Source organism: Gorilla gorilla, chromosome Y (genome assembly GCF_029281585.2).
Source record: "Gorilla gorilla gorilla isolate KB3781 chromosome Y, NHGRI_mGorGor1-v2.1_pri, whole genome shotgun sequence".
Taxonomy (NCBI): domain Eukaryota; kingdom Metazoa; phylum Chordata; class Mammalia; order Primates; family Hominidae; genus Gorilla; species Gorilla gorilla.
In genome coordinates, this window is record NC_073248.2 from 27103187 (window position 1) to 27120615 (window position 17429).

The 17429-nt window shown below is 38.2% G+C and overlaps 1 protein-coding gene and 1 long non-coding RNA gene across 8 annotated transcripts in view; one reads left to right on the forward strand and one right to left on the reverse strand.

Annotated features, from left to right (window-relative positions):
* Positions 1 to 881: 881 nt before the first annotated feature.
* On the reverse strand, positions 882 to 15299 carry LOC129530196 (uncharacterized). Its single transcript, XR_008675756.2, has 4 exons — positions 14344 to 15299; positions 5236 to 5324; positions 4718 to 4837; positions 882 to 3393 (listed from the first exon to the last, which is right to left on the reverse strand). It is a non-coding gene; the product is annotated as an uncharacterized lncRNA (long non-coding RNA).
* The window catches only part of KDM5D (lysine demethylase 5D), a 39426-nt gene continuing 36848 nt past the window's right edge, over positions 14852 to 17429 (forward strand). For 3 of the 7 annotated variants that reach the window (XM_055377078.2, XM_063703365.1, XM_055377076.2), the window contains exons 1-3: positions 15109 to 15384; positions 15502 to 15670; positions 16816 to 16893. In XM_055377078.2, coding sequence (XP_055233053.1) covers positions 15521 to 15670; positions 16816 to 16893 — 228 coding nt within the window. In that variant the 5' untranslated portion in view covers positions 15109 to 15384; positions 15502 to 15520. Of the gene's footprint in view, positions 15385 to 15501; positions 15671 to 16815; positions 16894 to 17429 lie in introns of all 7 variants that reach the window. The other 4 variants (XM_055377074.2, XM_055377075.2, XM_063703366.1 and 1 more) reach the window with 2 other exon arrangements.

The following is a 17429-nucleotide window of genomic DNA, read 5'->3' on the forward strand; positions in this document are numbered from 1 at the left end:
AGACAGGGTTTCACAATGTTCAAGACCAGGCTGGTCTTGAACTCCTGACCTCAGGTGATCCACCCACCTTGGCCTCCCAAAGTGTAGGGAGTACAGGCATCAGCCACTGCTCTGAGCCAGGAGCACCTAAATTCTTAAAACAAGTTATTAGAAATCACTATAGAGATGTAGACTCCCGCACAACAACAGTAGGAGACACCAACATTCCCCTGATAAAATTAGAGAGATCATCAAGATAAAAAATTAACAAAGTTATTCAGGACCTGAACTCAACATGGAGCCACACGGATCTGACTGACTCCCCCAAAAACTCTTCAATCTGAAGCAACAGAATACACATTTTTCTCATCACCATCTACTCTAGAGTCAACCACATATTTGGATACAAAACAATCAGCAAATACAAAAGAACCAAAATCATATCCAACATACACCGAGGCCACAGTTCAATTAATAGAAGAATACAAAAAAACTCATTCAAAATCATGCAATTACATGAAAATTAAACAACAAGTTTCTGAATGACAGGTAGGTAATTATATTAAGGCAGAAATTAAAAAGTTATCTTAAGAACATATACAACATAATACCAATTCTGAGATATGGCAGGCCAGTGTTAAGGGGGAAATTCATAGCACTAAATCCACATCAAAAAGTTAGAAAGATCTCGATTTCACAACCTAACATCACAACTAATGAAACTACAGAAACAAGAGGAAACCAACACTAAACGTAAAGAAGACAAAAAATAACCAAAATCAGTAATCGATGAATTCAGGAGTTGTTTTCTTTTGAGAAATTAATAAGATAAACTACTAGTTGACTAATAAAGAAAAAAGAGAGAAGATCCAAATAAAGACAAAAACAACAAAATGCATGTTACCACTAACAACACAGAAATACTAACAACCATCAAAGAATATTACAAAAAACTCTATGCACACACATAGGCCCGTGATGCCTGCCTTAGCCTCAAAACCAGCAAATTTTTATTAAGGCTTTCAAAAGGGGAGAGGGTGTAAGAACAGAGAGTAGGTACAAAGATCACATGCTTCAAAGTGCAAAAAGCAGAAGTACTGATAAGGGTCCAACAAAGATCACAAGGCAAAGGGCAAAAACAGAACTACTGATAAGGGTCTATGTTCAGCAGTGCACATATTGTCTTGAAAAACATCTTAAACAACGGAAAACAGGGTTCCAGAGCAGAGAAACTGTCTGACTACAAATTTACCAGGGCAGAGTTTTTTTCCCCACCCTAGTAAGCCCGGGGGTACTGCAGGATACCAGTGGGTATCTCCATCCTTATCTCAACTGCTTAGGACAGACATTCCCAGAGCAGTCGTTTATAGGCCTCCCCCCAGGAATGCATTCCTTTCCCAGGGTATTAATATTAATATTCCCTGCAAGGAAAAGGATTTAGTGATATTTCTCCTACTTGTACGTCCATTTATAGGCTCTCTGCAAGAAGAAAAATATGACTCTTTTTGCCCAACCCCACAAGCAGTCAGATCTTAAGGCTGTCTTCCCTTGTTCCCTAAAAATTGTTGTTATTCTGTTCTTTTTCAAGGGTCACTGATTTCATATTGTTCAAACACATGTTTTACAATCAATTTGTACAGTTAACACAATTATCACAGTGGTCCTGAAGTGACGTACAGCCTCAGTTTACAAAGATAACAGGATTAAGAGATTAAAGAGAGGCATAATAAATTATAAAAGTATTACTTGGGAAATGATAAATGCCCATGAAATCTTCACAATTTATGTTCCTCTGCCATGGCTCCAGCTCAGATCTGATCCTTGACAAAGTCAACAAGAACAAGCAATAAGGAAAAATCTCCATACTCAATAAATAGTGCTAGGATAACTGGCTACTTATATGAAGAAAATTGAATTGAACCCCTTGCTTTTATCATATACAAAAATCATCTAAACATATATTGAAGATTTCACTATAAGCCTAAAAATTTAAAAACCCTAGTAGAAAACCTAGAGAGTATCATTCTGTACATAGGCCCTGGAAAATACTTCATGACAAAGATTCCAAAAAAAAATTGCAACAAACACAAAAATTGATAAGTCAGACCTAATTTAACTGAAAAGCTTCTGTATAGCAAAAGAAACTGTAAACAGAGTAAACAGACAACCCACCCAAGGTGACAGCATATTTGCAAACAATGCATCTGACAAAGGTTTAATATCCAGCATCTATAAAGAAATTAAATTGCCAGGCGTGGTGGCTCATGCCTGTAATCCCAACACTTTGGGAGGCCGAGGTGAGCGGATCACCTGAGGTCAGAATTTCGAGACCAGCCTGACCAACATGGAGAAATCCCGTCTCTACTAAAAGTATTAAAAAAAAAAAAAATAGCCAGGCATGGTGGTACATGCCTGTAATCCCAGCTACTCGGGAGGCTGAGGCAGGAGGAACCCAGGAGATGGAGGTTGTGGTGAGCCAAGATCACGCCATTGCACTCCAGCCTGGGCAACGAGAGTGACACCCCATCTCAAAAAGAAAAAAAAGAAAAGAAATTAACTCACAGAAAACAATCCCATTAAAAATGGGCAAAGGACATATACAGACACTTCTATAAAGAATACATACATGCAGCCAACCAGCATATAAAAATGCTCAACATCATTAGTTATTAGAGAATTACAAATCAAAACACAATGAGAGGCAATCTCACACAAGTCAGAATGGCTATTACTAAAATACCAAGAAATAACAGATGCTGGCAAGGTTGTGGAGAAAAAGGAACATTTATACACCGCTACTGATTATGTAAATTACTTCAGGCATTGTGGAAGTTTGTTTGACGATTTCCCAAGTAACTTAGAACAAAACTAACTTTGACCCAGCAATCCCACTGCTCAGCATATACTCAAAGAAATGGAAATTATTCTATGATAGAAATACATATACACATGTGTTCATTACTGCACTATTTGTACTAGCAAAGACATGAAATTAACCCAGGTGTCCATTAACAGTAAGCTGAATTTTAAAAGTACATACATAAAAATAAATACATGCACAATGGAATACCAGACAGCATAAAAAAAGAATAAAATTATGTCCTTTGCAGCAACATGGATGTAGCTGGAAGGCATTATCCTAAGCAAATTAACACAGGAAGAGAGAACCAAATAGCATGTTCTCACTTATACGTATAAGCTTAAAACTGAGTACGCATGGAAATAAGACAATAATGGACACAGGATCTACTTCAGGGCGGAGGGCCAGAAGAGGCTGAGCAAAGAAAACTGCTTACAGCATACTGTGCTCATTATTTGGGTAACAAGATAATCTGTGCACCAAATCTACACAACTTGCAGTTTATCCATGTAACAAACTTGCATCTGCATCCCTTGAACCTAAATGTTTGAAATCTGAAAAGTAAAAAACAGAAATGAGCAACAAGTCATCTGAAGTTATAAAACTCAATGTTACTAGTAAATACACAAGTAGAAAATACTGTAATGTTACAATCATGTTGTCCAAACCACTCATATCTTTAGTAGAAAGACTAAAGAAGCAATATGTTAAAACTGATGATTACATCATTTAAAAGACAGATAATATACAAAGACAAGACAACCAAAAGACATAAAACAGAGGAGAATATAGTTAAAGTGTAGAGATTTTTACTTTTCTATGTTTTAAAATTTTGATTATAGTTGTTTTTATTTAAAATAATTGGTTATAACATGTTATATGTAAGCAAACTAGTAAGCACATATACAAAACCTATAATTGATACACAATACATAAAAATAAAGAAATTAAACCCTAGAAGCAGAAAAAAAAAGTCACTTGTATAAAACGACATGAGGAAAAAAATGACTAATAAAAAAATACTAATAAACATCAGTAGTTAAGTCCCTGCTCATCTATAATAATGAATGTAAATAAACTAAATTTTTTAACCAAAAGATGTAGAGTAGGTGAATAAATGAAAAGGGAAGACAACTACATGCTGTCTACAAGAGAATTTACCTCACCTTATAAGGACACAAATATGTGCCAACAGAAACCAAAATAGAGGAGCAGTAGCTATACTTATATCAGGTAAAATAGATTTTGAGACAAAAATGAGGCCATTAAATGATGATAAGGGGATCAATTCAGCAAAAAGATATAACAATTTTAAATTTACATGCACCCAATGCTGGAGAATCAAGATTTACAAAGCAAAGATTATTAAGCTAACGACAGAGATAGACCCCAACACAATAATAATTGTCGACTTCAAAACCCCACTTTGGGCATTTAATGGATCATTTAATGGATCATCTAAATAAATACTTAAACAATAACAACAACATGAGTAACAAGTGGCCAAGTGAACCTCCCCTAACACAGGGAAGTGGTGAGCCAATGTACACCCTGGGAAATAATGCTCGATGCTTCTCCTAAGGATCTTTTAACACTCCAGTTAGGAGATCGCCTCATGATCCCACTTCACTAAGGCCTTGGGTTTCATGCACAGAGCTGTGTGAAGTCTTGGCAGAATAGCTGCTCAGGTACACACAGAGTATCAGGAGAGGTTGGCACACTTTGGGTCCAGGATCACCAGCAAAGGTAGCTGCAACTCAGGCAAAGTGAGAGATGAGATTTTTGTACATAACCTTAGGAAGAGAGCTGAATCCAGGAAGCTGAGCAGCATCCTTCTGTGGGCCCCACTTTCATGGCACCTCACAGGATAAGACTCACCAGCTTGGAATTCCAGCCAGCCCCTGGCAACAGTGTTGGGCCAAGCTTGAATGGGGCAGAGTTCTTAGGAGAAAGGGAAGGTTGTCATCCTTGCTGTTTGGATGGCTCAGCTGTTCCAGCCTGCGGGTTTAGGAGAGCGCAAACAAAACTGACCAGGGGATGAAAGGGACTCCCTGGCACACCACAGCTGCTCTACCAAAATGTGGCTAGACTGCTTCTTTAAGTGGGACATTGAACTGCTTCTTATCTCTGGGGAGGGCCGGGCCTCCCAACTGGGGCCTCTAGCCACCCCCACCTATATTCTCCAGCAGTTTCAATTTCTCCCTGGGACGGAGTGCCCGGGGGAGGGGTGGGCCATGATCTTTGCTGTTTGGAAAACTCAGCCATTCCAGCCTGTTGTCTTAGCAAAGTCCAAACCATGCAGGGGCAGACAGTACCCTAGTACACACAGCACATTATCTCTATGAAAGCATGGGCAGAATTATTCTCTAAGCAAGTTCCTATGTGTTCCTCCTTACTTGGTGGGACTTCCCATCCAGGGCCTCCAATCACTCCCACTGATGTTCTCTGGCCAAGAGAGGTTTGAAAACTTCCTGGGACAGACTTCCTAGAGAGAGGAGAAATTGACTTTTTTTTTGCTTTTTTGTCATCTTAGCAATTCTGCCCTGCAGGCTTCACAGAGTCCAACCTGATAAGTTCTGCAGAACTCTGCATCAAAACACAACAGAATATACATTCTTCTCATTGTCACATAGCACTTCATCTAAAATTGATAAAATAATTAGAAATAAAACACTCGTTAGCAAATTCAAAACAACTGGAAATAAACAGTCTGTTAGACCACAGCACAATCAAATTAGAACTCAGGACTAAAAAATTCACTCAAAGCCATACAATTTGCATAGACATTGAACGGCCTGCTTCTGCATGACTTTTGGGTAAATAATGAAATTAAGGCAGAAATCAAAAAATTATTTGAAACTCATGACAACAAACCTACAATGTGCCAGAATCTTTTGGATGCAGCAAAGGCGGTATTAACAGGGAAATTTATAGCATAAATGCCCACTTTTAAAAAAAAAAACAAAAAATGGTTGTCAGGTTAACAACCTAACTTCATAACTAAAGGAACTACATAACCGACAGCGAACGAACCCAAAAGTTAGCAGAAGACAAGAAATAACCAAAAATTCTTTTGAGGTCAGGCCAAATGTTCCTATTCAGTCAGCCAAGATGGAAGAATAGGAACAGCTCCGGTCTGCAGCTCCCAGTGTGAGTGACGCAGAAGACAGGTGATTTCTGCATTTCCATCTGAGGTACCGGGTTCATCTCACTAGTGAGTGCCAGGCAGTGGGCTCAGGACAGTGGATGTAGCACACCGTGCATGAGCCAAAGCAGGGTGAGGCATTGCCTCACTCGGGAAGCACAAGGGGTCAGGGAGTTCCCTTTCCTAGTCAAAGAAAGGGGTGACAGATGGCACCTGGAAAATCGGGTCACTCCCACCCTAATACTGTGCTTTTCCAATGGGCTTAAAAAACGGTGCACCAGGAGATTATATCCCGCACCTAGCTCGGAGAGTCCTACGCCAGTGAGGTCTCACTGATTGCTAGCACAGCAGTCTGAGATCAAACTGCAAGGTGGCAGCGAGGCTTGGGGAGGGGCGCCCGCCATTGCCCAGGCTTGCTTAGGTAAACAAAGCAGCCGGGAAGCTCCAACTGGGTGGAGCCCACCACAGTTCGAGGAGGCCTGCCTGCCTCTGTAGGCTCCACCTCTGGGGGCAGGGCACAGACAAACAAAAAGACAGCAGTAACCTCTGCAGACTTAAATGTCCCTGTCTGACAGCATTGAAGAAAGCAGTGGTTCTCCTAGCATGCAGCTGGAGATCTGAGAACGGGCAGACTGCCTCCTCAAGTGGGTCCCTGACCCCTGACCCCAGAGCAGCCTAACTGGGAGGCACCCCCCAGTAGGGGCAGACTGACACCTCACACGGCTGGGTACTCCTCTGAGACAAAACTTTCATGGGAACGATCAGACAGCAGCATTCACAGTTCACGATAATCCGCTGTTCTGCAGCCACCGCTGCTGGTACCCAGGCAAACTGGGTCTGGAGTGGACCTCTAGCAAACTCCAACAGACCTGCAGCTGAGGGTCCTGTCTGTTAGAAGAAAAACTAACAAACAGAAAGGACATCCATACCAAAAACCCATCTGTACATCACTGTCATCAAAGACCAAAAGTAGATAAAACCACAAAGATGGGGAAAAAACAGAGCAGAAAAACTGGAAACTCTAAAAAGCAGAGCGCCTCTCCTCCTACAAAGGAGCGCAGTTCCTCACCAGCAACGGAACAAAGCTGGATGGAGAATGACTTTGACAAGCTGAGAGAAGAAGGCTTCAGACGATCAAATTACTCCGAGCTACAGGAGGAAATTCAAACCAAAGGCAAAGAAGTTAAAAACTTTGAAAAAAATTTAGACGAATGTATAACTAGAATAACCAATACAGAGAAGTGCTTAAGAGCTGATGGAGCTGAAAGCCAAGGCTCGAGAACTACGTGAAGAATGCAGAAGCCTCAGGAGCCGATGCGATCAACTGGAAGAAAGGGTATCAGTGATGGAAGATGAAATGAATGAAATGAAGTGACAAGGGAAGTTTAGAGAAAAAAGAATAAAAAGAAATGAACAAAGCCTCCAAGAATTATGGGACTATGTGAAAATACCAAATCTACGTCTGATTGGTGTACCTGAAAGTGATGCGGAGAATGGAACCAAGTTGGAAAACACTCTGCAGGATATTATCCAGGAGAACTTCCCCAATCTAGCAAGGCAGGGCAACATTCGGATTCAGGAAATACAGAAAACGCCAGAAAGATACACCTCGAGAAGAGCAACTCCAAGACACATAATTGTCAGACTCCCCAAAGTTGAAATGAAGGGCAGCCAGAGAGAAAGGTCGGGTTAACCACAAAGGGAAGCCCATCAGAGTAACAGTGGATCTCTCGGCAGAAACTCTACAAGCCAGAAGAGAGTGGGGGCCAATAGTCAACATTCTTAAAGAAAAAAATTTTCAACCCAGAATTTCATATCCAGCCAAACTAAGCTTTATAAGTGAAGGAGAAATAAATTACTTTACAGACAAGCAAATGCTGAGAGATTTTGTCACCACCAGGCCTGCCCTAAAAGAGCTCCTGAAGGAAGCACTAAACATGGAAAGGAAGAAGTGGTACCAGCCACTGCAAAATCATGACAAATTGTAAAGACCATCGAGGCTAGGAAGAAACTGCATCAACTAACGAGCAAAATAACCAGCTAACATCATAATGACAGGATCAAATTCACACATAATGTAAATGGACTAAATGCTCCAGTTAAAAGACACAGACTGGCAAATTGGATAAAGAGTCAAGACCCATCAGTATGCTGTATTCAGGAAACCCATCTCACGTGAAGAGACACACGTAGGCTCAAAATAAAAGGATGGAGGAAGATCTACCAAGCAAATGCAAAACAAAAAAAGGCAGGGGTTGCAATCCTAGTCTCTCATAAAACAGACTTTAAACCAACAATGATCAAAAGAGACAAAGAAGGCCATTACATAATAGGGATCAATTCAACGAGAAGAGCCAACTATCCTAAATATATATGCACCCAATACAGGAGCACTCAGATTCATAAAGCAAGTCCTGAGTGACCTACAAAGAGACTTAGACTCCCACACATTAATAATGGGAGAATTTAACACCCCATTGTCAACATTAGACAGATCAACGAGACAGAAAGTTAACAAGGATACCTAGGAATTGAACTCAGCTCTGCACCAAGCGGACCTAATAGACATCTACAGAACTCTCCACCCCAAATCAACAGAACATACATTTTTTTCAGCACCATACCACACCTATTCCAAAATTGATCACATAGTTGGAAGTAAAGCTCTCCTCAGAAAATGTAAAAGAACAGAAATTATAACAATTGTCTCTCAGACCACAGTGCATCAAACTAGAACTCGGGATTAAGAAACTCATTCAAAACCGCTCAACTACATGGAAACTGAACAACCTGCTCCTGAATGACTACTGGGTACATAACGAAATGAAGGCAGAAATAAAGATGTTCTTTGAAACCAACGAGAACAAAGACACAACATACCAGAATCTCTGGGACGCATTCAAAGCACTGTGTAGAGGGAAATTTATAGCACTAAATGCCCACAAGAGAAAGCAGGAAAGATCCAAAATTCACACCCTAACATCACAATTAAAAGAACTAGAAAAGCAAGAGCAAACACATTCAAAAGCTAGCAGAAGGCAAGAAATAATTAAAATCAGAGCAGAACTGAAGGAAATAGAGACACAGAAAACCCTTCAAAAAATTAATGAATCCAGGAGCTGGTTTTTTGAAAGGATCAACAAAATTGATAGATCGCTAGCAAGACTAATAAAGAAGAAAAGAGAGAAGAATCAAATAGAGAGATTCTCTATTTGAGAATAGAGATAAAAAAATAGAGAGAAGAAAAATAGAGAGAAAAAAATCTCAGGACCAGATGGATTAATAGCTGAATTCTATCAGAGGTACAAAGAAGAGCTGGTGCCATTTCTACTGAAGCTATTTTTAAAAACTGCAAAAAAGGATCCCTTCCCTAACTCATTCTATGAAGTCAGCATCACCCTGATACCAAAATCAGGCAGAGACACAACCACCACCACCACCACCACCTCAGGCCAGTATCTTTGATGAACACCGATACAAAAATCCCAAACAAGATACTGAGAAACCAAATCCAGCAGCATGTCAAAAAACATATCCACCACAATCAAGTAGGGTTCAGGCCCAGAATGCAAGGTTGGTTAAACATATGGAAATCAATAAATGTGTTTCATTGCATAAACAGAACTAAAGATTAAAACTACATGATTATCTCAATAGATGCAGAAAAGACTTTTGATAAAATTCAATATCACTTCATGTTAAAAACTCTCAATAAACCAGTTATGGAAGGAATGTTGTAGGATTCATTAAAAAATTACTATAAGCAGATGGGAGGGAAAGGGGTCCTTCAGAAGTTTTTTTTCTTTGAAAGCAGCTCCAGAAATGTTTCTTGTCTACCTGAATAGCCCCTGCTCAGAGAGCCGGGCAGCAAGCTATGATATGAAAATGCTGCCCATCAGAAACTGGGTCCACCCAAACATAACAATTCCTGCCCTTTTCTTCCTTTCCCCTACATGTGCCTGGCAAAATGACCACCCCCACATACCCTACGTGTGTAGAACATCATGGTGCCCTACATTTGCATATTAAAAGGCTAGGGTGGAAGGGCCAGATTTTTTCTGGGCTATGTAAATGGCAAGCCTGGTCAAATCAATCTCCTGAACCCTATGCAAATCAGACACCACCTCCACCAGCTTTCCCATATAAGCAGCAACTTTTCTCTGCACACAGGATTTTCTCTTTGTTAGAATCCTTCTTCCCCAACTCCATCTCTGTAAGGGTACCTGTTTGCTTCTTCCTTGCTTCTTTCTTATTAAAGTTTCCACTCTTTAAAACCACTCACGTGTGTCCGTGTCATTTTATTCAATTCAGTGCAAGAATAAGGATCCTAGTGCTACTCCACTTATTGGGGCCATATCTGGAACATACTTCAAAATAATGTAATGAAAGTCATGTATGAAAAACCCACTGCAAACATCATACTGAAAAGGCAAAAGCTGGAATCATTTTCCTTGAAAACTGGCACAAGACAAAGATGTCCTCTGACACTACTTGTATCCAATATAGTATTGAAAGTTCTGGGCAATCAGGCCAGAGAAAGAAATAAAAGATACTGAAATAGGAAGAGAGGAAATCAAATTATCCCTGTTTGCAAACAATATGATTCTATATGCACACAAATCCATCATCTCAGCCCCAAAGCTTTTTAAGCTGATAAACAACTTCAGCAAAATCTCACAATACAAAATCAATGTGCAAAAATCATTAGCGTTCTTATACACCATCAATAGTAAAGCCAAGAGCCAAGTCATGAACAAACTCTCATTCACCATAGCCACAAAAAGAATAAAATACCTAGAAGTACAGCTAACCAGGGAAGTAAAAGACCTGTACAGGAAGAACTATTAATACAAATCACTACTCAAATAACTAAGAGATGACATAAACAAATGGAAAGTATTCCATGCTCACAGATAGGCGGAATCAATATCACTAAATGGCCACTCTGCCCAAAGCAATTTATAGATCCAATGCTATACCCATTAAATTAGCATTAACATTCTTCACAGAACTAGAAAAATCTATTTTAAAATTCATGTGAAACCAAAAAAGAGACTGTACAGCCAAGGCAATTTTAAGCAACATAATCAAAACTAAATTCATCATGCTACCCAACTTCAAACTACACTACAGAACTACCGTAACCCAAACAGCATGGTACTGATAAAAGAACAGACACATAGACCAAAGGAATAGAATGGAAAACCCAGAAATATGACTACATGCTTACAAGTATCTGATTTTCAAGAAAATTTACAAAAGCAATGGTGAAAAGACTCTCTATTTAATAAATGGTGCTGTGAGAAACTGGCTAGCCATATAGAGAAAATTGAAACTGGACCTTTTTATTACTCCATATACAAAAATTAACTCAAGATGGATTAAAGACTTAAATGTAAAACCCAAAACTATAAAAACCCTAGAAGCAAATCTAGGCAAAACCATTCAGAATATAGGCACGAGTAAAGACTTCTTGAAGAAGATGTCAAAAGCAATTGTGACAAAAGAAAAAATTAACAAATGACATCTAATTAAACTAAAGAGCTTCTGCACTAGCAAATAAACCATCAACAAATTAAATAGACAACGTACAGAATGGGAAAAAATTGTAAACTATGCATCTGACAAAGGTCTAACATCTAGCATCCACAAAGAACTTAAACAAATTTACAAGGAAAAAACAAAGAACCTCATTAAAAAGTGGGCAAAGGACATGAACAGACAATTCTCAAAAGAAGACATACACAAGTAGACAACAAACATCTTAAAAAGCTCAACATCACTGATCCTTATAGAAATGCACATCAAAACCACAATGAGATACTATCCCAAACCTGTCAAAATACCTATTATTATAAAGTCAAAAAATAACAGATTCAGGTGAGGTTCTGGAGAAATAGAAATGCTTTTACACTGCTGGTGGGAGTGTAAATTAGTTCAGCATTATGGAAGACAGTGTGGCAATTCCTCAAAGACCTAAAGACAGAATTATCATTCAACCCCACCAGTCCCATTACTGGGTATATACTCAAAGGATTATAAATCATTCTGTTATAAACATACATGCACATGTATGTTCACTGCAGGTATTCACAACAGCATATGTACATTCACTGCAGCTATTCACGAAAGCAAAGACAATGGAATCAGCCCAAATGCTCATCAGTGATAGACTGGATAAAGAAAATGTGGTAAATATACACCATAGATTTCTATGCAGCCATAAAAAAAGACAAGATCATGTCTTTGCAGTAACACAGCTGGAGACCATTATCCTTAGCAAACAAATGCCAGAACCGAAAACCAAATACTGCATGTTCTCATTTATAAGTGGGTGAGTGGAGCACAGGAGAAGGGAGAGAAGCAAGAAATATAACTAATGGATATTAGGCTTAATACCTGGGTGATGAAATAATCTGTACAACCAACCCTATCACACAGGCTTACTTATAAAACAAACCATCATATCCTGCACATGAACCTCTGAACTTAAAAGTTAAAAAATATATGTATTACAATAAATGAAGTTAGCAAGGTGGCAGAACACAAGATTAACATACAAAAATCAATCATATTTCTGTGTATCACTAACAAACCCTTAATAGGGGAAATCTTTTAAAAATTTGATTCATAGTAGCAGAAATAGAATAAAATAATCTGAAGTAAATTAATTTCAAATATATATAATACATACTAAATACTAATATATGTAATATACCAAAAGCTATAAAACTTGGTTGCAGGAAACCAAAGAAGACCTAAATAAATTGAAATACATGCTTTGTCCATGTATAGGAAACTTAGATGGAAATATTTCCTAAATTTGTCTGTAGATTCAACATTTCTGTCTCAATCCCAGCTTGCTTGTCTGTAGAAACCCCAGCTTGTTTCTCTGTAGAAACAGGCAAGGTAATAAAAATACAAGAAACAAATAATAGCCAAACAGTCTCGAAAAAAAACAAGAAGAAAGTTGGGATTACTCACTTTTCCCAATTCAAACCTTCCACAAACTACAGCAATAAAAACAATATGGCATTAGAATATATACATACATATAAATATGGAACGGAATTGAGAGTCCAAGAAAAAACCCATACATTTATGGCCAACGGAATGTTATCAAGAGTGCCAAGAACAATTAATGAAGCAATAATAATGTTTCCAACAAATTCTGGGACAACTAGATGGCAACACGCAAAAATATTGAGTTGGATCATTACTTCACAGTGTTTACACAAGTTAACTCAAAATGTATCAAAGACTTTAATGTAGAAGCTAATATTATAAAGGTCCTAGAATAGAGTATAAGAGTACATCCTTGTGATTTTGGGTTAGACAAAATCCCCTCAGAGGCAACACTGAAAGTACAAGTGACAATAGAAAAAAGCAAACTGGATAAAGATCAAATTAGAAATCTTTCTGTTTAAAGTTTACGATTAGGAAAGAGAAAAGCCAGCTTACAGAATTATTTTTTATAAAAATCAAATATTTGATAAGAGAATAAGATAAGATTACAACTAAACAAAAAAAGACAAACCAATGTGAAAAGAGCCAAAAATTTTGAATAGACATTTCTCCAGAGAAGGTATATAAAGCATATGAACAAGCCAACAACCTTACAAAAAGATGCTCAACACTATCGTATCATTAGTAATTCAAGAAGTCCAACTCAAAACTCGATGAGATCTCATACACATTGTAATGGTCAAATCATAAGTCATGTAATTATAGTATTGCTGAGGACATGAAGAAACTAGAACGGTATTCCACTTTTGATGGAAATTAAATGATGAAAATGCTTTGGAGAAGAAAAGTTTAAACCTAAAGTTCCCATATAACCCACTAATTCTACTTGTAGGTGTATACACACGAGAAATGACCTAAGCATGCACACAAAAACCGGTACACAAATGCTAATAGCAACATTATTTATAATAGCTAAAAGTAGAAATTGAAATATCTATTTACTAATGAATTAATAAAATATAAAGCTGTATTATAATGAATTATCTTGAACTGAGAAAAAAGATCTGATCATTTGAAATAATACAGGCTTTATAACTAATTTTATGAAATAGAACTCTATAACTCTAACTATGAAATAGAAAAAGTATGTAGATAAAACTGGGAAAATGAAAGCAGAAAATTAAATAACAACTTTTGAAACAGGAATATACATGTAATGTAGCATAATCAACTCATGAAGCCGATAATCTAGATGAAATGGATAAATTGTTAAAAAAAAAACGGAAATGCCAAGAATCGTACAATACGAAACAATTGTTAAACTATCAAACGTTAAGGCACTTCTGGCAGTGCCCTTCCAAATAAAATCTACCATTTGATTTTTAAAACTTACCTTTTGTGTATTTTTCAAAAATATATGGAGAACAAAAAGATACTACAGTAGTGAACTGATTAAAAAAACAGAATAGCAATGTAGGGGGATTTTTACTCAACAGGTGTAAATACTGTAAATAAAATTATAGGAAATAAAGTGTAACATCTTGTTTTGAAATAAAACATCGCAATAAAGTATAATTTCCCTTAAAAACAGCATGATATTTCCACATCAAAAAACTGATCATTAGCAGTGTGTTTCTTTTGATTTATGGTACGTGTGTTTAGCGATGTTGAAGGTTTACTGCAATCTGTCCAGGTCTTTGTGATCATTTTAAAATTTAGGGTGCTCCTAGGTAATTTTTAAGGGATGTTTATCATGTGCAGTAAAGGTTTTATTCAAAAACATTTAGCACTTCTTTTCCCCGTCCTAAAGTCCAAGCTCGAGTTGGTAAAAAATCCAACGACAAATGTGCCCACTTGAAGTGCACTGTTAATGCAACAGTTTACAAGAACATAAATACATTGTACCGGCATCCTGCCTCCTAAACGTCTTGTGACAGGAACGTTCTCGAGCTGAGAACCCAGTGAGTCTTCAGAGAATGTTAGTAAACACTTTCACATGAACGGATATCGCCGGCGGTTTGTCCAGGCAGAAAAAAAAAAAAGGTGCGTTTCTACCGACACTTCCGCAAAAGAGGAATTTTCTCCGAGAAATCCTTCGTTGATCAGCACCACAGCCTTTTACGGTCCTTCCCTGCAATACGCAGGCGTAACTTGCGCAGTGGTCCCATTTTAAAAAAAGATCCGGCCATACTATTTTTATCTTGCTCTTTCGTTCTGTCGCAGTGCTCTTTAATATGAGTCCAGCGACTGCTCTGTGACTGTTTTCCTCTGGTAAAATCGCTCTTGCGTCCTCAGCGTTTATCTCAGGTGCAGAAGGTCTCACAGGTTTGGAAATAGCGCCGGAAAATCGATCCGCGGAGTGAGACGGCTCGTACCACACCGCAGGGCTCGGAGGTCAAGATGGTGGTTGTAAGACTAGGATCCCTGACGATTGGTAAGCAGCTACGGGATTAAAGTAACCTTGAAATTCTCAAGAAAATGAAATTTTCCTAGGCCTTTTAGTAGGAGGAACCAGCGCGTCATTAAAGACAATGTGATTCTTATTTTACAGCTTAACATTAAGGCCCGACATGGAACCGGGGTGTGACGAGTTCCTGCCGCCGCCAGAGTGCCCGGTTTTTGAGCCTAGCTGGGCTGAATTCCAAGACCCGCTAGGCTACATTGCGAAAATAAGGCCCATAGCAGAGAAGTCTGGCATCTGCAAAATCCGCCCACCCGCGGTAAGTCTTTGAAACAAAACTTGGGAATGGGTAGCCTTTGGTTTGAACGTTGGGGCAGTTTACCACTTGGCGAGGCGTTATTTACACTTATGACCAGAAACCCTTAGCACCAAATTTCTCATTTAACTTTTCTGACCAGAACAAGCTGGCATCAGAATATTAGTATCAGATCGCCACATTCCACGGGGTTCTAAAGATCTGACTGCTGTAGGGACAAAAATATAAGATTCAAATATTTCTACGTTCTGCTGTTATTAAATATAGTTTAGGCATACACAAGCTTTTATTACATTTAACCGCAAAAAAATTGCTTCCTCTGAAGTACTTGATCTATGACAGAAGCAAGTTATATAAGCTTGTGTGTTAACCACTTGGACTGGTGTTTTCTTTCTTTGATATGATCTTAGATGTATGTAGCAAATATAGCAAATAATGGGAGTGATGTGGCATCCTTTGCCATCAATTAAATTTATATTATTAAACGTAGACCATTTTGGTTTGCTATACTGAAAACTACTAAATGAACCTCGTAGAAGTTTGACTGAATTAAGAATGTAAGCTGAAATGAGCCTGGGCTGTCGTCGTAAACAACTAACAAAATATTCAGAGAAGTCAAAAAGTTTTCGCAGAGCATACAGCTTTTTTCTCATATATTGAATCAGGCTGCAACGTTATTTTTATGTGGATGTTCGCACTTCTCAGCATTTGCAATTAAACTTTTTCGTACTGCTGGGAGTGGGAAGAGATAATGGCTTAGGTTTTAAAAAATGAAACAATTTTTTATGTGCATTACATTTATCTTCATTTTAGTAAGGACTCATAACCCAAATAGCATAGTGTTTGTTCAGATGTGCGTCATTCCTTGGAAGTCGAGTCGCTTTCTAGCCTTGAGATTTTAGAGGGTTTTTTTTTTTCGTCTGTTACGAAGGACACATATCAAGGAGAGTTTTGGATTTGCAGGGTTTTTCCTTTTTTTTTTTTTTTTCCCCAGTTAATCTTGATTATGAAGAAGGAATCATTTGAGGCCCTTGTGTACACAAATGGTTACCAGAAGACTTTAAAAGAGTGGGAACAAATGATTGTGGTTTTCACTATCTTCATCCTTTACTGTGCCATAGTTACCAGGTCCTTACACTTTCTTCTAGGATTGGCAGCCTCCTTTTGCAGTAGAAGTTGACAATTTCAGATTTACTCCTCGCATCCAAAGGCTAAATGAACTGGAGGTAAGATTGGGAGGCACACTTTTTTTAAAGGAATCTGATCTTTAATCTTGCCGTTGTAATTTCATAATAATGTAGAACTTAAGTTTTGAAATCTAATGTATTAAATTTGAATCCGAACTCCACCATTTTCCAGAATACTGATGTTGGAGAAAGTCTTCTATAAAATACGTAATTTATGTCCACAAAAATGGTAGAATACAAAGGCTTTAAATTTCTGAGGAAGAATGATGCATTGTTTTGCTGTTCAATAGTTTCAGGTTAGAACTATCAAAATGACAGTACCTTTCCCATTTTGTCTTCTTGTACTCACATATTTAATGAATGAATTTTTTTTTTTTTTTTTTTTTTTTGAAACAGAGTCTCACCCTGTCTACCAGGCTGGAGTGCAGTGGCGGGATCTCGCCTCACTGCAACCTCCACCTTCCAGGTTCAAGGGATTCTCTTGCCCCAGCGTCTCAAGTAGCTGGGATTACAGGTGCACACCTGCATGCTCGGCTAATTTTTGTATTTTTAGTAGAGATGGAGTTTCACCGATT